Source organism: Cupressus sempervirens, chromosome 10 (assembly GCF_028749045.1).
Source record: "Cupressus sempervirens isolate cs-2001-9-10 chromosome 10, ASM2874904v1, whole genome shotgun sequence".
NCBI classification, from domain to species: Eukaryota; Viridiplantae; Streptophyta; class Pinopsida; order Cupressales; family Cupressaceae; genus Cupressus; species Cupressus sempervirens.
In genome coordinates this window covers 738016462-738041613 of record NC_143127.1, presented here as the reverse complement: position 1 = coordinate 738041613, position 25152 = coordinate 738016462, and the positions used below count along the sequence as shown (strand labels likewise).

The 25152-nt window shown below is 37.1% G+C and overlaps 1 protein-coding gene across 2 annotated transcripts in view; it reads left to right on the top strand.

The window, feature by feature from the left end:
* The window catches only part of LOC149535972 (heat-inducible transcription repressor), a 202304-nt gene that overhangs the window by 91690 nt on the left and 85462 nt on the right, over window positions 1-25152 (top strand). For both annotated transcript variants that reach the window (XM_089807340.1, XM_089807339.1), the window contains one exon: window positions 5075-5316. In XM_089807340.1, coding sequence (XP_089663466.1) covers window positions 5075-5316 — 242 coding nt within the window. The remainder of the gene's footprint in view (window positions 1-5074; window positions 5317-25152) is intronic.

Here is a 25152-nt window from a genome sequence, read left to right as displayed (position 1 = left end):
TAATATCTCTCTATTGCTTTATGTTATTGCTGTATGATATGCTTTAATACTCTGTTATCTTCATATATATTTTAACACTGCTTTTGTGACGAGATTGCTGCCGCACATAGTAAATATGCATCTTTCAACCACTCTTCATCGAGACTTTCATTTGTCCAGTCTGTATTATCGATTTCTTAATTTGTATCTTCTAACTCTTAGTTTATGGGGTTATTAAACTTTTCTAAGTCTCCAGCGTCAATGAGACTCAACTTGTACAAATTGGGATATTCTCTCAGTTTAAATTTTTTAATAAATTTGAAGAATAAGCTTTGATAACCGTGCAGATGAAAGTTTAATGTTCTGAAACCTTTTTTTATTGCTGTCTTATGTGATGAACATGCCAGTCTTGTCTTTCATCAGGCTCCCTTCTTAATCACCGTCTTTCTCAATTTATTGCTGTTGATTCTAGAACAGAATCATTTAAGTCACTCATCGCTGCCAACACTCATTGCCACCAACATTCCTCGCTTCCAATAGTATACCTCATCATTGTCTGAAAGGAGTCATGCTTCTGTATTTCTTAATGTAAACTCTCATATAAATTGCTGTGTACTTCAAACAAATCAATTCTTTTTATATAAGTTTTGTTGTTTCCATAGCTTCCTCATGACATTAGTGGCTGTCATGATTGTTATGATCTGTAGCTTATGTCAGACCAATAACATTGGATTGTAAATATTGTAATCGCTATTTTCCATTTCCTTTGACATTGATGATGTTTGCTCATGAGATCCTTTGACATCGATGACGATACTTCCATCAATCTCCCCCTTTGTCATTGATGGCAATGCTTTCTCATTTCTTCCAGTTCGTCCCTGTCTATATCTCTCCCCCTCTGACATCAATGGGAAAGGGATTCCATTTGCAAACTATTCATCAAATGCACAAATTGGGATATTCTTATCGTTTCCATAACTTCCTTATTACATATGTGGCTTCATGATTGTTATGATCTGTAGCTTATGTCAGGCCAATAACATTGGATTGTAAATAGTTCAATTGCTATTTTCCATTTCCTTTGACATTTGATGATGTTATGCTGACGAGATCCTTTGACATCAATGACAATACTTCCTTCAGGACCAAGTGTTGATCTTTTGGGAAGATCAAGGCTATTGTGAATGGTCTACACCTTTGAATTGCACTGAAGGAATTCTTTTGTTTGTGTGGTTTTTATAGGATGCTAGTTGAGTGCTTTTCACAAATAATAGCTCCATTTACAAATTTGACTATGGAGATTTTGAGTGATTCCAATTCAGCATAGAAATGTTTAGGCACTTCAAACAGGCAATGCCTAAATGCCTAGTGTTGGCAGTTCCATATCTCTTGAAACATTTTGAGTTGGAGTGATGCTGCAAGAGAGGAGATTGGTGGTTTTTCTGATGTGGGAGAATCATCCTGTAGCTGTAAAGAGCAAGAAGTTTAGAGGTGTGGAGAAGAGCTACTCTATATATTAAAGGGAGATGCTAATAGTCATCCGTGCCTTGGCCACATTCAGATCATAATTACTAGGGGGGGAATTCATCATCAAAATGGATCACAGTAGTATCAAATCTTTCTTTAACCAAGAAGATCTCAATGATAGGCATCAAAAGTGAGTGAGTAGACTAAAGGCATATGATAGTGGCTGATGCACTTTATAGGAGGCCTCATTTGTGTTCATTGGTTGAGATCACTTCTGACTGGGGAGAGTTGATACCAATAGAGAATGCAAAGGATTCATTGATAACGAGAATCATTAAGGGCACTATTCATAATGACAAGTACATAGTGCTCAATGAGCTCATCATTTACAAGTATAGAAAGTATTTGGTGCTTGATTCACAACTTAAGGTGAAGATATTGAAGACTTTCCATGATGCACCTATGGCTGGTTACCCAAGATTCTTCAAGACTTACAGGTAGATCCAAGAAGGGTTGATATAGAAAGGACTCAAAAATGAAATCCTTAAGTATGTTAGTAACTGTCCTATTTGTGGTGCAGGGATACTTATGGATAAACAAGGAGCCCCATATCAGTCCTTAGGACCATTTGGAATTCTTTCTTACTGATTATGATCCATTTTGTAAGGTCATTGACCCTGATAGGTCACAATAAGCCTACTTGGTCAACTCTGGTCAACGGGTCCCTAGGAGGTTGGAAATTAGGAATGGTCTTGTCAAGTATTTTGTGTCATCAATAACCCATTTGTATGGTCTTTGGGCCAGTAGGCCAATTGGAAAGACAAAACTTTGTAAAAAGTTGTCAAATTTGGTTTTAATGGCTAACCAACTCAAGAGTTGGTTGGAGCCGGTTGGGAAGGGTGGGAAATGGCTTAATAAGCCTTTGGAGATTGATTGTAAGAGGTTGTTGAAGACTGTGTGAAGATAAAGCCAAAAATTCACTATTTTTCCAGCAAAACTGATTGTTAAAGCCAAAAACTCACTATTTTTCCTGCAAAACTGATTGTTCTTGGTAGATGTACAGCTCTGAGCAGATTGGCTTGTGAAATCAATGCACATATTTAAGTAGGGTGTTGAATTCACTTCCTCTCACTGTGGGTTTGAGGTCCATATCTGTTATCATATGAAAGTTACAACACTTTTTCTGTAACCGACTGAGAAATCCTCAAACACCTACAGTTTTGGTTGGAAATGTGATTTTTTTTTTCCACTTTCCATTGTAGAAAAATTATGGCCTTCAGTGGAAAGTGAGGTCCTTGAATGTACTATAGGATTCATGAGGTTTGGGACTAGGAAGAACATGGAGTTGGCAGAAAGAGGAAGGCCTAGCTAGGCATCATTATGTGGCTGGTTGGTAAGAAAGGGCTAAGGGTAATGCAGAGATAAAAGGGGTAAGTCAAAATTTGATGGTGGATTGGGTAGTTTTGCATAGGAACAAAGGTGGACAAACACGTTGCAGAGTTTGGGCACTCCATTTGAGAGGGGTTGCTTTTTAAAATAACCCAAATTAGACCTATTAGGTCTAGGAAGACAGTTAGGATTCAATGCCTTGGATTTGGAACCATGAACCCTAGTTGACAAATGTTGTGTAAGGCGCAAAAGGGTACCCAAAACTGTGTTTTGTTCCTTGGGTTGTTGGGGACAAATTGGAGTTGAGGGCAAAAAATCAGATGAGCAGACCTAATAGGAAACTGGGCCTAAAGGCTAGTTTACCAGTGGAGATTTGGACAGAATTGTGGAAGTGATGGAGTTGAATCAGCAATGATTCATATACCCAAAAACAAATTGGAGGAGGAGTCTAACTCATCCCATGAAGAACTTGGATGGTTAGACCTTGGCATTCAAAGTGGATGGTGCTAACCAGGGAGTTTGGAAAGGGAATTCAAGAGGAAAGGATAAGTTTGTCTTATGACTTGTGAGGTATTCCTTCAAGGAAGCAACATATGGGAGTCTTGGAGTCTGCATGTGGCTCTTAGAACTAGGGAGGATAAATAAGGAGATTCTTGGAAGGGTTAAGGGTTACAAAAAGGAGTAGAGGAAGTGATAGTTGAGAGGGAATGTTTAAGTTCTTTGGGCCACTCTACATCAATTTGTCAGCAAAAAAAAGAGCACACTTATTTGAGCAAGTGATAGGTGAAAGGGAATGTTTAAGTTCTTTGGGCCACTTTGCATCAATTTGTGAGCAAAAAATAAGCATAATTTCTCTAGTTTTGCTACTGTTTTATATTTTCAGATTATAGCTCGTTGTGAGCATTTGAAGTATTGTATTTGCAAGTTATTCAGTTGTTTGTTTGTTGCATAAATCTATTTAATGTTATACTACCTATGCAATCCCATCTTCTATCAGACACATAAAAGAAAGAAAAAAAGCCAAGAGTGTATGCTTTTTTTTTTGATTGGTAATATTTTGCTTTTATCTGGAGCCACTAACCAGTGAGGCCACAAACCTAGGGGACCTCATCCCCCGAGTCCAACACTCGAGACCTGCGAACGCAGAGTCCTAGCAGGGACTAGGAGCCTAGGGGCACAACCAATACACTCCACCGTGCATCTGGCACAGGGTCTGTGAGCAGTCCTAGCCCAACAACGATCTTGAGCATTGAACAATGTTGTCTCTATCTCTGCTAGCATGAACATCAAATGACATGACCATTGCCTAGATGACGCCAACCCCTTTTACCTCCCTGCCATCTTATCTCTCCATATTGGTGACCTCCTCATATCTCCCAGCAGCCACAACGACAAACACCACCCATTAGCAGTCATGGGCAGCCAAACAACCGCGATTGAATCCACCTTGGCATGGGCCTCCAGGAATATTCCAGCTGCCTTTAGCATACGGAGCCTACCACCTGCCTCAGCCTGAAACGTCCACCGTAGTCACCATTGTATATGCTAAGTCTGTGAGATTCAAACCAGTGATGCCCCTATCAATAGGGTTTTCAACTAACCCTTGTGTTGTGGGCTCATACCCAGCCAAGAGTGTATGTTAAAAGGTATGCATGAAATTGAATTGAACTTATAGCTATGGTTGACATTGCCTATAAATCTTTGCTAGAAGGTTCCAGATGCCATTTTGGCATTTTGACATTTGGTCTTTGTGAGCTTGTGATAGACATCAAATAATTAATTATATCAAGCAGCTAAATATAAGAATGATATTTTGTCAAAGTTACAAAGCCAATGGTCACGGCCTTGGCTCTATCTAGAAATGTTATAGAAGGTATTTAGTCATGGTATTTGTTATTGGACCAATTTAGAGTTATTTGACTTAATGGAGGGCCACTTGGACTTCTGGAATCATGTTCTTTCCTTGTCTAATTAATTTAATGAGACTTCATTACTTTCTAGAACCAAAGACCCTCATTATGGGTGTTATGCTAATTAGTCCAAACTTTTTATAGTTCTGTTAGTTACACTTTTACTTTTCCACAATTCTTAAATTATACTCTTAAACATAACAATGTGTTTTTTATAAAGTGCCCAATCTTTTCTTGCTTGATGACGTGTTTATGTTATAATGCTTTGAAAGGGAAGTTCTTAGCATTAAAAGCTTTAATTTTCTTTACATCTGTGTTCTTTTTGTCAGGAGAGGGGAACAGCATTCTTTCATTCTAAAAGCAACAACATCAATGTGGAAAAGTACAGGTATTGGAAGGGAGAAAAATCCTCCTAGTGCACAAGGACGTTACTCATATGCACCTGTTAATTCAGCAAGCAGCAGGAATACATTTCCAAGAAACAGGGATGGGAAAAGGGGAATCTTAGAGAGTGATCAACAAGAGTCGGGCCAGTATGCAATTTTAGTGTCTTGCCGATGCAGTCATACGGGTACATATTCTTGAACTATACTTTAATATTGAAATGATTTGCTACATGTAAGATTAAACAGTTTATGAATGGTCTCTTACATTATATGTAAAAGTGGAAAGGCTTTTCCAGATATATGAGTAGGTAACACTTTCAGAATATTAATTGTTCTCAGAAGTAGATAAATGTTTGTTATTTGATAAATGGAATCAGTATTTTGGACTTATATTAAATTGTCCTCAAATTTTGACAAGAAAATTGAATCCATTACCAGAAACACTGAAAGATCCCTGACATTGTATCTTCCTGACCAAACCAATGACATCCTTTTTTTAGGTTACATGTATGCATTCATCTCTTAGCAGCCTAAGTCTTTGTTTGGTTTCAGCCACATACTTCCTTTGTGTATATTCAGCCACATACTTCCTTTGTGTATATGTGTGAGAAAAAAGCAAATTTAATATGTAGTATCACAAGGTTATGAAGTTGCATCTGAATAAATTTAAGTTTTAACCATTGAAAATTTCAAGTATGTTGTATTACAGGCAATTCCAATTGTATGTCTAGACTCTACTGACATCAACGAACATGACTGCTAACACATAAAACTCATTAGGGTTGGGTATTTTGGTCAAAATTTCTACCATAGACATGCCTGACTACAATAAATTGGTTTACCCTACCACTATTTTTGATAAGGCTTATAATTGAACACAGAGAAGATTCGAAAGCTACTATGTAGATAGAATTTGGAATTAACTCGTTGATGACCCATTAAAGAAATAAATGGAATTACAGGCACTCGGACAACTCTGGTTGCTGTCAATTAATAGAGTGAGTTTTGCTAAGATCATTATTTACCCTTAACAGTTTATTCAAAACTGAAGCATTGAGGTTCCCACACTTTATTGGTTTTAATGTGAACTTTTGTGCATCCTAGGTAAAGGCATGTGAAACCCCTAGCGTGGGCAACTAATCTTGGCTCCAAGTTTTGAAACCGATGAGATGGATTCAAATGGTCAAGAGGGTTTGTAGCCATAAATTCCAATCAGTCCAAGTGTGACTGAGTCTAGTTCTTAGAAGCTTGACGATTATTTTTTATTGACAGATAAAGCTTGATGAATATTAGTGCAGTTGTGATTTGCTTTTAATGAATATTAGTGCAGTTGTGGTTTGCTTTTAGTTCCCTTTCTTTCCAACCAGACAAGTGTAATGTTGTACTCTAAGAGGCAGGTTTTAGAATTCTCTTAATGACTCTGAATGTGCTTTGTTGTTAGAATATGATGTTTCTTGCTTTGACAAGTCCAAAATAATTCAGTTTATTTTTGAATCATTTCTTCATTTGTTTTTTTCCTTCTTATGGAACTCCAAGCTGATCTTGGATTTCCCTCTAGTTTCTGGTACCGGTAGAACAATTTGTGCACCATTTCTGAAGAATATTTGGTACCTAAGATGCTAATTGAAATGAGATGATTTATTTTGTGGATTAGACTTCCAAGAGAACCAGTGCTAGATGTTTACATTTTCTTCACCCGTCCCTTGAACTCCCACTTCTGCCCTGCAGGGAAATGAAATGTTTCCTCTCACCCCTTCTATTGTTGGTTTTTCAAACATCTAATACTATTTACAACTTATCATTGCTGTACCTTAAACCCATTGCACTAATTAGTGAGACATCTCTTCATATAATAAATTTGATCAGAATGAGGGGGTTTGGGAGTGGAGACCAAAACTGAGAACTTAGATAACTAGTTTTATCTCTATCATAATATCATTTTTCAATGATGGAAGATCATACTATCGGTAGTGACGATTCAAATGTGATTATTAGAAACCTAGAACCTCTCCCAAAGTTTTACCTAGAATAGGAAAGATGATGATGCAAAATGTTGTAATATGCAATTTATGAATTATGCTGAATCATGATGATGTTCAAAAGCGACGATCATAAATTCATTGTATTAATGTTCCACATGAGAATGCAAATTTGTATTCAATGTGCATTGAAATCAATTAAATTTAATAGAAAACACTTTTGTATTCTTTGGATACTTCTTGTCATTGAATTTTGCAAGAAAATATTTTTCTAATGAAATTTAGACACTTTATAAAATTGCTGAGTTTTCGTTGAATTTTCAAAGACTCACATTTTTTGGGCTTGCCAAGTCTGAGTTTTTCAACTATAGTTTTATTTGGCAACTATTGAGTACTAAAAATAGACTCGTAGTTAGGGAAAGTTTTCTAGTTCATGGTTGATCATCCCCAGTCTATTTTTATGTAAGAATTTAAGATGAATATGATATACTAATGCTACTCTTTCTAGTATACATTGTTATTGTTATTTATATTCATTTTTTTGTAGTAGTCTAATAGGTTAATTTGGCACGTGTGTAGTGTTTAGGAGCTAGCTGTCAATGGTTGTGTTTTGCTTGGCAACTTTAAGTTCTTTAATTAGACTTCTCATAGTCAAGGAGAAGAGTTCAACTCATGGTTGTCCGTCCTTGGTGTACTTCTGTGTAAGATCTTTAAAGAATAAATATATATGTAAGTTACTCTATTTGGAACATCTTGTTATTTACATTCATTTATGTGGGTACTATTATCAATTTTTCTGGGATGTGGCTGGTTAGGGTTCGGTGATAGCAGTTGTCAATAATTGTGTTTTACTTGGCAACTATTGATTATTTAATGCTTGGCTAATCATTCTTTTACTGTTTTTGTGTTTTTACTGAACATGAATAAGATGTACTCCTTTTATTCAATCTTGTATGCATTGTTATTTAGATTCAAATATGTAAGTTCTAGTCTTATTAGACATAGGAGTAAACAAACTCCCAAATTTTAGAATTTGGGAGTAGGATGGAAAAACTTGAATAATACAATTTTATATTGGCTATTCCTTTTGTAGCACAAGAACAAAGTGTCATTTTGAAATCAAATTTATATTTTGTTTTTCTTCCCACTATGATACAAACTTTAGAATTACTTGGAATAGTTTATGAAGAAAAAGATCACAGAGTTTGGAATTTTACAATTGCTTAGCTGTGCAATTGTTCAGGAAAGGAGTCATTCCTACAGGTGGAGAGGATGATGTGACCTTGGGATTGGAAGCCAAAGGAGAGTATGAATAAACTAAGAAGGACACTATTAGATGAAGCTTGTGAGGAATCATCCTCATCAAAATTGATCAATTTGTAGATGTGGTAGTTCAACCTAGTTCCACCAATTGGCTTTTCTTAGGGAGGCTTGATGATAACCAAGTGGTTTTCCTTTAGGGACTTTGGTTGGGGGCGGGGGGCACAGGGGGAAAATCTCAGTTGGAAAACTCACACTCAACAATAACTCGATCGACCCAATGTTTTTGGAAAACTCCGACTCGCCAAAAGCTCGGCAGTATATAATTTCTCACAATATTTTTGAAAAAATCTGAATCATACATTTGAAAATATATAATTTCTCACAATATTTGTAAAAAATGAACAATACTTGCATTCTATAATTATATTTTAGTTCATAATATTGGTTATTATTATATTTACTAATTGTATTATTTATTTTTATACTATTCACTATTTTCTATTGTTTATTGATTTTATTGTAATTGTATTCTGTATTTTAAATAACAAAATACAATAGTATTCTAATAGTAGTGTTTATTGTAATATTTTATTTTTAGTATTTAGTATTTACTTTTATTTATTGATTTTATTGTAATTGCATTCTGGATTTTAAATAATAAGATACAATAATATTTTACTATCATGTAATAATATATTCAAGGAACTCTTAATATTTTTGGAGTTTAGTAAAGTTAAAAGCACAAACAAACATTATTATTTTGTAATAATGAAATCCTTGCAAACTGTGATTCTTGCTTTGGATTCACAAAGAAATCAGAAGAAACACTCCCGTTTTTGTTTGCACTAGTTTGTATTTGGGAAAAACAAGCATTTTACATTTTTGTTGATTGAGTTTTTGAAAGAGTTATGTCATCTCTGGCAACTCATTCATTCGAATACAACTGCAAGTTTTCCAAAAAATCGTTGCTGATTTTGTAGTCAAGTATATTGCAGTCAGAATGGTCTCACAATTTCTTGTGACATTGGTGATATTTTGGTGTTTTTTACAACTATGGAACAAATAGTGGACCTTAGAGCTGCTTTCTTTTCAAGCATTCTTTTCGAAGTGGTATAAAAGAAGACAAAAATTGTTTAGCAAGGCTTCAACAGCTCCATAGATGTGTCTTGGAGGGCCAAATAACTGATAGGTAGGGTTTTAATAAGTATTTCGTTGTAGTAAATCTTTCTTTCACCTATAGAATTATGGCCAAAAAATGAGGGAAATTAGGTAAGCATATGACTTCATATCAACTATAAGGTGGGAAAGTAGGAACGTAAGTTACTAATCTTAGGTAGGAACTTCATATTAACTGCTAGGGTTGTCATTACACCAAAAGATCAACTTGCAATGTCTGATACAATCTTTAGACTTATAGACTACAGAGGGGTCTGTTAAACCATGTCACGAATCCAATTGAGAGATACTGACCCACTGCCAACAATCCCCTCCCAACGTTAGTCGCTGTGACTTGCAAGGATTCAAACCTTTGATCGAGCTCTGATACCACTTGTTAATCGCTAGGGTTACCATTGCACCAAAAAATTGATTTATAGAAGACATAGGAGGCTTGTTGTGAGGTTTTCACACCATCGCCCCAAAACTTTGGGGACCCCTTTTTCGGGCAAGCCTTGGCATTATTCGCGGTTCATTTTGGAATTTTTTAGTTGCCTTAGCAAAATTCGGAGTTGTCTAGAGGTTTTTTTTTAATTGACAATTTTACACCTTGGACGCCTTCGGGCCAATATTTGATTTGGTTTGTTTTCATCTGGTGCGAAACTTGATTTTCTGAAACATGTAATTTTATCCTTGGGCCAAACAGGTTTCAACAACATTTTTCGATGGTTAGAACGATATCTGGCAAGATAAAATTGCAAATATTAGACTTAGATGGTTTTTGAAAATTTGGTATAATTATGGGAGCTTGAGCATTTTCAAAATAAATTTTAAATTTAGTCGTTTTGGAAAATCTTGAAATTTTTCGGTGAAAAGAAATTTGTTGACAGTGAAATTGGAGTTTGAATTTTGACTGCCAGGAAAAGGATTTATTTTGTTAAAAAATTAAAATTTTATTGCAAGATTGAAATTGAATTAAGTTTCAACATCGCATTAATTTGGTTGAAATTTTGCCTAGGGGATTTTAGAAATATTAAAGGAAATTGGTAATTTGGAATTAAAAATTGATTTTGGCTTGCTAGATTTGATTTTAATGATATTTTAATTGCCAAAACATTATTAAATGAAAATTTTGACATCTCCTAGGCTTACCTTGTTTCTATTTTGCAATTTTTGATCAAAACTAGCAATTAAATGGGCCAATTTCACTATAAGGCTAAGTAATTTTAATGTTGCATTTAAATTTGGGCCATTAATTAAGGGACTAATTTAATTTTGTTTTCCCTCCAGGCAGGTTGGCCCACTTGGAGAGGTAAAAAATTTGGTATAAGAGGGGCTCCCCCTATTATTTCCTCATTCCTTTTTCTACCTCCTCTTGCAAGTTGGAACGAGTTTTCTTCTAGGGAGTGAATTTCCAGCTAAGACGATTTTTGGGGATCTGATTTTGCATTTTGGCAGTGATTTTTTCTTCCTTGGATGGGCAATTTCTGCCTAGGGCGAATTTGAAGGAGCAGATCCGAATTTTTGCAAGTTGGGCGATTTCTGCCCTAGGTCAAATTTTTGATGAAAGCCTGATTTTTGCGAGATTGGCAACAATTTTGAAGTTTGATTTTTTCCTCCAAGGGCTGCGATTTTTTTTCTTCAGTTTTGGCAATTTTTATTTGGTGAATTGGCAATGTGATTTAAGGTCTGAATTTTGACAATTTTGGGCGAATTTGGAGAACTGAAATTCTGATTTAGAGCAGATTTTTCTGCCCTAGGGCAGCGATTTCCTTCAAATTGGGTGATTTTGGCAAGGAGGTCAAAATTCAGTGGCATGAGCAAATTTTTACAAGCAATTTATTGGCTTGGGCATCACATTTTGAAGCGGGACTGAATTTTCTAAGATCAGATCTAAACTTGAAGAGGCCCGGTTATTGGTAAAGGCAGATTTAAGGTAAAATTCTATTCATTTTTCTTGGTGAAGATCTGTTTTAAAGGCGGATTCTTTTCCTTGTTCTTGCTCGGTTCGTTTCCCTTATCTTCTTCTTGCACTATTCATCCACCACTTCATCATTTCCATTGATAGGCTGAAGTTGGGAGATATAAGTGTAGATTTCATTATAGGACTTGAAGAGGCAGAAATAAGGTAGACCACCCTAGGATTGAAGTTTGGAGATTGACAAGTGTAGTCCATCCTAAGGTAATGAAGCGACAGAAATAAGTGGTAGTCCCACCCCTAGGATTGAAGTTTGGAGATTGACTAGTGTAGAGATAGGACTTGAAGAGGTAGAAATAAGCTAGATTCCATCGATAGAAAGAAGTTTGGAGATTGATAAGTGTAGTCCATATCATTTAGAACGAAGGGGTAGAAATAAGTGTTTAGGATGGTAGATGTTAGTGCAAGCAAGAATCCAAAGGGAACAAATACCAAAAAAGACAAAGAAGACATGATGCCCAAGACCACCTTTTTCTTGAAAGTGAGGCGAATAAGTGATACCAATATTAGCATGGTGAACATGGTACAGTTGAAGGACAGATTGAAGGAAGGACAATCCCCCATGGCAAAGAAGATCTACAAGAGCGGAATTGTACACGCGGCGACTTTCCCTCCTACCTCGTCTTGTCTGGAATTGGTAATGGAGTGTGCATCCCGATTTGATATTATTACCAAGTTCATCACTTTTGATGAAGTGAAGAGAGTGTTGGCTAACATCAACAGACAAGTGGTCGGAGAAGTATTTAATATTCCCCAGTATAAAGGCATGACAGTGGTAATGATGGATCAAGCGGCCAAGTTATTTCAGGATAATCAGGATGCCTACTTCATTCATCTAAAGCAGAATTGGTTACACAAAGGTAAGAAGGGAGTTACCAAGTCGTCAAAGCTCACTAGGTCAGATTTCAAACTGGAGTACGGCGACCTTATTGTGCTTTTCAATCGGATCATGGGTGTGGCTCAAGGTATCCAATTCGAGAACTGGATGTACTACTTTATTGATGAAATTGAAAATGGAAAGAGAAAATTTGATTGGGCTAGAATCATAAGTGAAAATCTAGAGTTGCAACTTAGGACAATGCAAAATCAAAAGCAATTCTATATGGGATACTTTCTTTTCTATCTGATTGCGAGACTATATGAAAATCTTGGACTTAAGGCCTTAGGAGTGATTGGCAATGGGCCGGGGCAATGTTTGGTGCCTGAGTGCTATCCGCAACTTCATTTGCACAACACCAAATATTATAAGATGTTTTATGACACCTTTGCCATGAAGATGGTAAGGATATTACAAGGGACACCTGCTGGGAGGCTTTCAACGGAAGCAGAAGTAAAAGTTAAGAAGTATGGGAGTTGGTTCATCCAATTTTTGCAATTTACATACATTAGAGTGGCAGGAAGTATAGTTTGTCCCAAGAGACTTCTGAGGTACCACCCGACAAGATGGTTTTGATGGAGTTGGCTAGGCAACTTGAACATTATGACAAGATGATGAAACTTAAAAGTGAGACAGGGATTACCTTCTCATTTGGAATAGGCAATGATACTTGCCTCAATCCTGTCGCCTTTGCAGCTACGGAGAAGGAGATAGAGTGGTATCAGCTAGGATGGTATAGAGCAAGACAAGGGTTCGATCCTAATGGCCTTATCAAGACATCTCACGAAACACATTCAAACATATTACTACTCTAGAATATTTTTGGGCCAACACACAGGATGACTTTCATGTGAGGAAGCTAGCTTTCTTAAGATTGTTAGTGGGCATGATGAGGGCAATCAAATGGAGAGGCCTTGATATTCCCGATCAACTGGAAGATGATGAAAATGTGCTAAGAGAAGATTTTGATACAATGGATGGAATGGAGTTGGGTCCAGTGGATTGGGATGATCATTAGGATCCTTCCTTAGAGATAGTTACAATGATAGTTGATCTACACACAGAGTCATGGTACAATGAAAGTTAAGGCAATTACGAAATCGGTAGAGGTGAGCTCTGATTTAGAATCAAGTGGTTACAACGACAGTATTGAGCACTCTCTTCTCTTAGAGAACCAACATGGAGATGATGTGACAATCACTAGTAAAGAAGAGGATAGGCCAATTGATATTGAGGAAATAAGCCAGGTGCCTGAGGCCATTGGTGATGCTTTGCTAGTCGAACCAAAATCAAATTTGGGGAGATGCACTGTACCGCTATGGTGAAGGAAAATGTTTATGCCAAGAGGCGAGGTGGTGACTGTCTGAATAGTTGAAGATATTAAGGGGTTAGTGGAAAAGGAAGATGGTGAGAAACAAAAACAAATTGCAAAAACGGTGGCAAAGGTAATTAGGAACAATGATGAGGGTCACCGGAAAGTTCAGATTGCTATACCAAAGGTTAGCAAGGCATTGGATGAGATTGTAGCTCAGGAGTATGAGATAGTTGAGCATAACTTGGGAAGAATCACAAATGACATGGAATGTGAGGAGATCCAGGAAGGCATGGTTTCAATTAGAGAAAGGTTGAGGAAGGCAAACGAGAGGATTGTAAAGTTGGAGGCTGAAATTTTTTTTTGGAGAGATTGCCAGCCTATCCAATTGTTGTATCAGGCAACCTTCCACAAGAAAATAGGAACAATATAGAAGAGATATCGACTTAGCTGCACAAAGTCAAAGATTGGACTAGTGATAGAATTCAAGATGGGTGAAATTTCTTGCCTTCCTTTATCTCGACATTTAGGTCATTGGTGGCTATTAGAGACAAATTTAGAACATTTGAAGGTGAGTGGAAGAATTTCCTTCTTGTCAAGGACTTAGCCATTACCAGGCTATAGGCATTTATTGAACTTCTGGGGAGATATTTGGAAAGAACCAAGTTGGTGGATGAAGGAGGAATGAGTGCAGTGGAGTCTTGGTTTGTTGCCTTGACCATCAGATTGAGGATACTTGAAGGGATATGGAATGAGATTGCACAGCATAGCCCAAGTGTTGACACTTCCATTTCAACCATGTTGGGCGATGTTGGGGTTGCACTTGATTTTGAAGATATCAAAGAGGAGAGCACCAATATGACAGTTGGGGTCGAGATTGGATGAGTTGGGGAAGGTTGCCATCAAGAAGAAACATTTGGGCACCCTTGCTTCCCTCAATGCCGTTATCGGATATGCGAAAGAGTATGAGAAAGATCGTGAAAAGACATTGCAAGCAGCAAGCAACATGCCAAATTCAGTGGAGCTCAAGATGAAGCACACGCCTTGCCCTCCCATGACGGAAGCCAACGATAGGCTAGCCAAATTCATTGCCTTGGCTAAAAAGATGAAAGAAAAGGGTAGAATTATATTAGAAGTTCATTTGATGTAAGCCCAAGTCACAAATTCTCCTTCTTGGGTAGGATAGTTGTTTGATTCTGATTGACTACTATTTTGGTGCCTTCTCATTGGTTGCCACTTTTTTTTTTTTTTTCATTGGTCCATTGATGAGGTGGCGTCTTCTCATTGGTCGATGGGGTGGACACCCTAATTAGGGTTTTTGGATTTTGATCTGGATCGTTGACTTTGCCTCATAATCTCTACCATTGGTTGTAATTTTGGCCTCTATATAAGGCCATTTGCTCTCATTTGTAAAGGGTTGAAGAAAATTGTTGCTTAAGATAATACCTAAATTGCTTCTCTTTATCATTGTTGTGATTTGCATGGTGATTAAGAACACTTGGTGTTATTGCATGGTTTCTACTTCCAATAGTTAGAGTTAAATTTCATTGAAGTTGTTAAAGTAGATTTTATTTCAAGAAGTTGCAAGTAAGAGTAAGAGTAGATGCATAGTTGCATGGTGATATTAGTGGATGTTTGACAGAGATCCATAAACTAGGCCACTAGCATCCTAGCGGCTTGTTTGGAAGCTTTGCGTAGTAATCTAGTCTTTTTTCCTTGAATCATTACATCTATGGAGGTAGCGCCGTTGGTAAGCTTTCATTAGATTTGATCCCCATCCATTTGCTAATCTTTCCATTCATAGGAGTAGAAGTAAAGCAACAATTAGTGTAGTAGTTGGATTTCATTCTTGGAGAAAGTTAGAAAATCAGAGCATTGCTGATGGATATACCCTCCATCATCACCATCAACATCATTTGGTGCTAGTATACTTTGCAAGGCTAGATTCATCACCATCACAACAAAAGTCCAAGTTATCTTCAAATGAATAACATAAGCCTGCCTATGTGATTAACCAACAAATCACATTAATATAACTGAGCTAGTATCCACAGGTGTAAGGAACATTGGAGTTTTTCTCATGTCTTCCTGAGTATTTACTTTTCAAGAGAGGGTTGAGTGTTTGATATTCTATATCTAGTATTCAATCGCTATATGTTATGTAGTGGTACAAAACTGACATCAACAAGGCTGTTAAACCATGTTGCAAATCCAACAAGGGATGCTGGCCCATTGCCAACAATATCTTGAGAAAGTTGGCTTATTTCATTGCAAGCTTCAACTCCTTTCCTAGGAATTATAGACAATCCTACCCTCGTGTGATATCATGGGAATGGAAAAGAATGAGTTAGGAAAGAATGAAAATATATAAAATAGATCTCATGCCAGAAATGCCAAACTTCAACATATTGTCATCAAAACATATTTGGTCTAGATGCTGCTAGCTATAAAAGAAATAAGAGATTGGATGCTTTATGAAGTTTTAATCACCTGGATGCTCACTGATTTTACTAGTCTTTGGGGTACCTGCCATAAAATTCATGGTATTGAAACCCACTACTAGAAGTCAAACCAAAATCTGAAAGGAACTTTGTTCAAAAGTTTAATGGGATAGATTAAATTAGTTTAATGATAGCATAAATATGGACCAAGGGATAAAGGTTTGACATAAATACCATAAATAAAAGTTTGACCACAAGAGAATGACATTATGCAATAAAATGTTTTGTAGCAATCTAGTTGGTGGTCACATGTTTGTTGCTATCTTGGTTGGATTGCTAATTATATGATTGCGCTAGCAAGGGTGTAGTTCAATCTTGGGGATAGTAGCTGTTTGCTTGGATTTATTATTTTCTTTCCCTACACCACAAGGGTTTTTTTATCACTCAACATGCCATTGAGCTATTTTAGGACTTAATCTACATGTAGGAAACACTCCATGTTGACCTTTGAGCAGATCCCACCTTATGATATATCTTGGCCATTTTTCTTTAGAGGACAAGTGTAGTTGCACAATTTGTATATGACTATAAATAGAAGGAACTTCCAAAGAATATAATAGAAATATCAAGAAATGAATATAGGTGATAATATAGGACATAGCCTGAAAGGAGAAGGATGCAAGTAATGTGGTAGAGGGAAGCCAAGCACTTGCTTTCTTCTCCACTCCCACTCTTGTCTTACTGCTATTAGATGACAACAACCATAGAGAGGAGTGGTTGGATCAATTAGGTCCTTCTATGGATGAATTAGCTTTTTTGCTAATGAGCCTTCCTTACTTCTTATAGGCTTCTGACTGCAACAGGTTCACTTGAGCTTCTTCAATAGGTGCAACATCCACCAGTCCTAGAGCACAACTCTTGGGAGTTCACTACTTCTGGATATACCTACATGGTATGGGCCAATTCATTCACGTTGTTCTCTTACAGGTTATTTTTATCTATTTTCGTCAATTGAATCTTACTGATTTCTTAGTGCTTTTTTATTTCCATGATAGTACAAGGCCAATGGTTAAAGCTATGCTTGATGTGGCAAGCACAATTCAAAATGTGAACTTTTTGTTTTCTATGGTAATCTTGGAGGAGACAACTTCTTGTATGAAGTTTGAAGCGAGGACTAACAGTTGGGGTAATGGTAGAGAAAGAGAAGTGGTGGCAATGGGGCAGAGGGTTAAGGTGGAGAGGTGGCTGGTTGGGAATACCATAAAGAGTAGAGGTATGAGAGGCAAGGGAGCTATGATCCAAGGTGGAGGGCAGGAGAGGGTGGTGGGGAAACAAGGTGTGCCGGAAGAGCTTTTGAGACTGTGTGAGAGAAGCACAAAGGGATCTACATTGCATCAGATAGAACTTCTACTTCTTGTGGTGGAGAAAGCGGCAATAGGTGAGTCTTAACTGGGTGAAAGAGGGGGACAAGGTGGAGAAAGCCGAGAAAACCGAGCGGTGAAAGGACTTGCAATCCTCGTCAAACCACTGGTTCATGGGGAAAGTATTCTTGCACTTGGAGCTATGAGTAAGGGTGGAGTAGTGATGCAAAATGGAGAGAAGGGAAGACTCCCAAAGGGCAGATGCAGTGAGTCAAACATGGAGGAAGCAACCTCGAGTCAGTAAGGAGTCTTGGGGAAGGATATGTGTGATGTGGTGGATAAAGAGTTTGGGTGCACCATTAGTGAAGTGAAAGGAGGTATTGGTGAGCTGTGGGACGTCTCCACAAGCAGGGGTGGACAAGGTGAAAGGAGGACCAGGTGGTGCAAGGACATGGAGGGTTAGGCTAAGGAGGGCGTGATTGGCAAGGGGGATGCAAGAGATGGTGAAGTGATCAATGGAGGGGATGGATGAGGCAGTATCCAGAACATAGTCAACAATGCTTGCGCCTCTGTAGTGAGACCACTAGGTGAAGAGACTTGAACCAAGGAAGCAGGAAAATCCATTCAGGATCACTAGATTCGAGGATTGTAGTAAATGGCGGGAATAACAAGTGAGGGATCCCTGAAGGTCCTTGGAGGTGCGCTGTAACCCTAGGGAGTTTGTGTCAGATTCAGTTGTGCAAATCGATCCGACCTACAATCATGAAGAGGCGTCTGAAAATCTTTGGTCCATGCATTAAAATCTCCTCCCAAAATGATGATGTCACCCAAACTAAAAAATCTGATAATTTGCTCAAGGAGGTCCTCATAAGGATCCCCCCCTATGTTGTGAACTGCATAATACGAGGAAGCTAGTAGAAAGTAGTAAACTACAATGTAGATGCCCCTATACTGTGATGTTGTCCAACCTATATAGATCAACAAAATCTTGGCAAAGTTGTCAGAATGGACAATGGAAATATTGCTAAGAAGACGATCTTTGACCAAACAGATAACCCTACCCTACCCCCTGACCCCACCAGAGCACCTGGCCTCATCCTTAAAAATAAACAACTACTGAAAGCCAAAGATGCTCGGAAGAGGACAAGTAGGGCTCTCATGAGTTTTCGTAACAAGGAAGATGTTAACAGAACCAAGAGCATCGTGGACAAGACTTGGTAAGAACCATATGGTACCATTCCCATTCCAGCAATTTACATGCAAGGAGCCACAGGGAGGCCCTGCCATGTCCAATTGCCATCGTGATCATCATTTGGCCTTGGCAGCCAATTGCTCTTCCCATCCAATCGGAGGGGACTTGTCTAACTGCCCTAAGATTCCTGATAACGACCCACTTGCCATTGCGCGTAGCCTCAACAACTAGTTCTCTCAAATGTTTCAGCTCAGTCACTTGGGAGTTGGTGAGGTCCTCGTCAAGGTAGATCTTGGGCGGAAGAGAGAAGAGCTTTCTCCTTGCCTGAAGAACACGAAGGTGATTCTGAGGCAAGAGAAACTTGAGATAGAGAGTCCTATCATGACCAATCTAGGCCCGCTCTAGTGAAATGTCTGTGATGTCAAGATGCTTAGTGAGGAAGGAAATACCAGCTGTAAGAGGATCGGAGGTGATAGGGGGGAGCCCTAGACCCACAAATTGAGCTCACGGGCCCATCTATCCCTCTCATTTGCAAGCTTGGCATGAACAATCTGTTTGACACCAAAAAGAGGTGTCATACTACTGCTGTTGCAAATCGAGGCCCAGGATTGGAGTTGCTGTTCCTATTTCAATTTGGAGAGATTTCTGCTTGCTGTCTAGTTCAGTTTGCTTGTGGAATATCATTGTTCTCAGAGGCTTGTTGAATTTGGAGTTTGCCATCACCTTGAGCTTTGTGGTATCTGAAATAGTAGAGGAGAGTTTGGTAGAGATATCTGTGATCTGCATAGTGTTGGATGCAATAACCGGTTTGTATTCTGTAAGTGAGTCTACGTTGTTTCTTAGTGTGGCATTTTCAGTTTCTAGATTGACTAGTCTTTCCACGAGCCACTGATATACGAGCGGGGTGGATAAAGGAGTTGCTGATTGCATGGAAGTAGCGAGGGAGGAACCCCATGGAAACCTGTAGTTGACCACCTGGGCAGAAGACAAGCACTAATGAACAGGGGAAAAACACCACACCACATATGTGAGTAGCAGACAGAACAGTCAAGTTAGCAACAGGAACGGGCTGCAGCAGTTGGATGGATGGAGGAGAGCACGCATGCAGCAATAAAAAGAAGAGAAAATAAATGCATACATCAGATTGGAGGAATAAGTTGAATGAAAATCATTTTCGGACTTGAGGGAAGAAGATTAAGGGTTGATTGCTGAAGTGACTGTGATCTTATTGTGAAGGATTCATAATCAGATAAGAAGAAATGGCAGATCTATAGTCCTGTAGGCTTGCGATCAGTTTTATTGTAGGCCCAAGGAGGAGTTGATGTGCAGATTTTAAAGAAGAGATTTGAATCTTTCTGTAGCAATTTGTTGGTCAGATCCGTATTAGATTTAAGGGGAAATTATTACAAGTTAAGGAGGGAGTTGTAAACTTTTGCGAATATAATTTTGAATGAGGCATTTGTGCCTCTAATTGAACGAGGATCTGGTACCTCTAGTGAGTTGGTGCTTATGGATCAAATCAAGGGTTGGTGACTCAACATGTTAAAGAATTTATTGTTATAAAGCAAACATATTGCAATAGAAATTGTGTTATTATGTTCTTTACTTTTGAGTAGTGGTTGTAATTGCAATTAATAAAGTTAAAGTTTGAAAAAGTAATTGTTATATTAATACTGATTGGTAATTCTTTGGGTCTCGGTATATCAATTACCGAATGATGAACTTCAGATGAGATATGATGCTATGTGATTCTTGTCTTGGAAAATGCAAGAAGAAGCAACCAGCATGAAGCTCAAATGCTAGAAAGTTTCCACTTACTCTAGCAAGAGCGGTTTCTCCTATGGAAAGATGGAGTTTCCTTCACCACCCATGGAGGAGTAATAAACACACCAACAAAATACTAGCATATGATGAAACAATGATAAATATTTCTCTTCAAATTAATGAGGTAACCAAGTTATATACATATATATATCCTAGTTATATATATATGTATGTATCTATGTATGTATATGTAGATATGTATGTTTGTATGTTTATATGTATATATGCATGTATAATTACACAAACAGGTTTAACATGAGCATGCTTATGTTACTTACTGCTGACATTTATGTCCATGTATTCAAATGTTTAAGTTCGTTGTAGATACATACATATAGTTGCTTACTATTTTACACACATGATGTTTGGCATACAAAACATACGTTTTACATGTATATATATTCGTCTATGCTTACATATGTAACATTTGCATATACATGCTTTTATCTATCTATCTATCTATCTATCCATCCATCCATCTATCGATCCATCTATCTATCTATCCATCTATCCATCGATCTATTGATCTATCCATCCATCTATCTATCTATCTAGATAGACTATAGCTAGATAGATAGATAGATAGATAGCTGGATCGGTAGATAGATAGACAGCTAGATCGGTAGATAGATAGATAGATAGATAGATGATGCAGAGGTAAAACACAACGGAAGCAAACACAATAGAAATAGGAACCAGCACCAACAAGAGATAGATTATAAAATTCTTCTATTTAATTTATCAAATGAACAGTACATACATTAGCTCTTCCTCTAGTTTTCTTCTCTTCGTAACTTTGTATCCAGAAACTTTGCTCTCCAACTTGACCTAAAATAAACCTAAAACTCTATTTATACTTGCTAAGATAATCTACGAAACCTTCTAGATTATTACAATATAGAAAATTCTAGATCAATATAGATTATTACAAAATAGGAAAAACAACTTATAGAATACTCTAGATCAATATAGAATAGGGAAGAATGACCCCACAATGTTCTGAAAAAATCCCAAGAAAATATCTTATCGTAATGACAAAATCGAGATAATTTCCTCAAGTCGGTTCTTGCATAAATTATGTCCAAAATTCTTTATGTGGGTGCTCCTGCATCATACTCCCGGGGACAACAGAATCCAAGTCCCTTGGATTTTCCTTCCTCTTTCTTGTCTTCCAATTCCGTGGTATTTGTTGTTTGTACTCTTGACTAGTATCCAAATCCGCTGTCATATGTGCATAAACTTTTTCCATATTCAGATAGGACTCCTGCAAACCTACAATGAATGGATTAGATGTAACCTCATTAAATATGACTTCACCAATTTGGGTTATTGTAGGAACTATTGCATCCTTTTCTATGATGTCTTTATGCTGCAATATCTCCATGTTTGGAGACAAATTCATCACTATTAGAGCTTCCTCTATCCTCTTAGCTTCATCACAAGTCTTCTTCTTTGCTACTAGTATCCTTTTGATAGGCCAGACCACCTTCTTCGTTAACTTCGAATGCCATTTCTTTGTTGCATTAAGGACCATCACATCCAACTCTTTATGAACCATTTCATCACAATGCTCATCAACCATTTCGACCTCTTTTCTATCTTCAAGAACTTCTATATCATAAGTTTCATCAAAAACATGTTGTTGCTCACCTTGTATATCCACTTCACTATGTTCATTTGGTATGTCAGCATCGATCTGTTTATTTGGTATATCAGCATCAATGTGATTAGGTTGTTCTTTCAACGAAAAACTCTTCTCTTCTAATGTCTCGGTACAGGCTTCTATAATCTGAATTGGTTGATGCTCCAGATCTGTATTTTCTTTTTCCATATTTTTCTGCAATTCCTCTTTTAGTTGCACTAAATTTTCTTCGTACTTTCTCAGTTCCTGCATTAGGAATTCCATTCGTTCTTTTATCTCTTGATCTATTCTAGCTTCCTCTTCTCTTTTCTTCCTTTTATCTTCCGCTCTTTTCCTTGCTTCTTCCTTCTTCTTGTTCTGAAAATCCCAATGTGAAACCCATGCATCGAATAGTATCTTTTCATCACGAGATAAATCTCCTCTTGTGACCATTGTCTCCTATCTAGGTTCTCTCCACTCAACCTAGTCTTTTGGCCACACTTACAGGTTCTTTCCTCAACTTGTCACAAAATCCAATTCACCTTAGAAGCTAAAAGCTTTTCCCAAGCTTTTTTCAGGCACCTTAAGATCTTTCCCGAAGCTCTGATACCAAAAATGATGCAGAGATAAATTCAATGGAAGCAATATCAAAAAGGAACCAGCACCAGCAAGAGATAGACAATAAAATTCTTCTATTTAATTTATCAAATGAACAGTACATACATTAGCTCTTGCTCCAGTTTTCTTCTCTTCGTAACTTTGTATCCAAAAGCTTTGCTCTCCAACTTGACCTAAACCTAAACCTAAAACTCTATTTATACTTGCTAAGATAATCTACGAAACCTTCTAGATTATTACAATATAGAAAATTCTAGATCAATATAGATTATTACAAAATAGGAAAAACAACTTATAGAATACTCTAGATCAATATAGAATAGAGAAGAATGACCCCACAATGGTCTGAACAAATCCCAAAAAAATATCTTATCGTAATGACAAAATCGAGATAATTTCCTCAAGTTGGCTCGTGCATAAATTATGTCCAAAATTCTTTATGTGGGTGCTCTTGCACCAGTAGATAGATAGATCTATCTAGCTATCTAGCTATCTATCTAGCTATCTATCTATCTATCTATCTATCTACCTAACTATCTATCTACCTACCTACCTAGCTACCTAGCTACCTACCTATCGATCTATCTATCGATTGATCTATCTATGTATCAATCGATCTATCTATCTATCTATCTATCGATCGATCGATCGATCTATCTATCTATCTACCTACCTGCCTACCTACCTACCTACCTACCTATATCTATCTATCTATCTATCTAAAGTTTGTTCTATTAAATCGATAGAGAGGGATCTTGAAGAACTCATTAACAAGAATTATTATAAAATAAATTGTTTTCTAGATTTGATTGTGTTTTTTCTTACCATCAACATTTTGGATCATACTACATGATTATTATTTATTGAGATTATTTATTAATATTTAATTATTATATATTGAAATTAATTATTATTTGATAAGTAAACTTGAACCCAAGATCTCCCAAATAAGAGGCTCACTCTTTACCATTGTGTTGTAGACTCTTGTCTATATGTCCCCAAATATTAACTTCTACAAAAACATCATTTAATTCAATACTCGTCATAATTAAACAAAATAACTCCATTAATCAACATATCTCATTAGTAAACAAAAATAACTTCATTAATTGATAATCCTCCCGATTAAACAACTTCATACTTCCCATGAATTAATTGCCGCAGTTATTTGGAAAGTCTTCAAGGAAGGGATGCAACACAATCAAGTAATTCCAAGTCGACATGTCCGGGCTCATTCAACTTGACTCATTCACAAGTGGAGATGAGGAAGGCATTAAATGAATTACCACAATGGATTTTCTGGTTGGTGCACCCATAAGAGGATATGTATTTGAAGATTTGTAATCTTCATAGTGGACGGCACTAATTATTTGTAACTTGTAAGTGGTTGTTGTAACATCCCTAATTAGGGTTTTCTTGAAAGTATCCTAGTTATTGATTTCAAATCAGTTCGGGCCCTTGTAATCGAGAGGTCTATAGAAGGCTTGGCCTTCTCATTTTTAAAGGAAGACTCATTAGTCATTAGATAGGAGCAAGTGGCAGTAGTAGTTGGACAAGATCAAATATTGTTGCTAAGATCATGTTGAAGTTAGTATACATTTCTCATTGAAGATATGGTGGATCCTTGTGTGTTGCCTCTACCTTTGCATGGTTTCTACTTCTCATGTTTTAATTGAAACTCATTAATCATTATGGAGAAATGTGAAGATATATGGTGAATTTTTTGGTTCAAACTTCATTCCATTCGTAGTTGTCAATTGCAAATTGCATTGTATGGTTAGTTTGAATCCCATTCAATCACAAGTTCGATTGTGGATGTTCATTTGTGTTGTGCCAATATTGAGTATTTAGATGAATGCTTACAATATGAAAATCCTTTGTTACCTTTGGAGATTGCATCAAGTTGTGTGTAGTTTTTTCCCTAATGGTGAAGCAAAGCTTGGTTTAAGGAATTCTAATATCCAAACATAATTTGTCATTACTATTGTCCTTAGGTTTTAGAATAGATTTCTCTTTACCCTTGTCTGTTTTGTCCTCTTTTTATTTCAAGTTGAGTCAGTGCAAGCTCCAACCACTCTGAGAGAAAATAATTGATTTAGTTCAGGAACATTCACCTATGTCCTGCAGTGATTACCAACAATATCACATCATATAAAATGAGTTATATCCAACATAAAGTCGCTAATTTGCATTGAGAATGTTGGGCTGCTTCATTTGATCACACGTTGGTTTCATTGTTTTAAGTGTTTGAAGTTTACTTGTTCAAGAGAGGATAGAATACTTAGAATTTTGTTTTGCATGTTGCAGTGGTTACAAAACTCACACCAATAGTATGTAAAGGAAATGCATAGTGGAAGGAGTTGATTTTGAAGAAACGCGTGCCCCAATTGTGCTACTTGA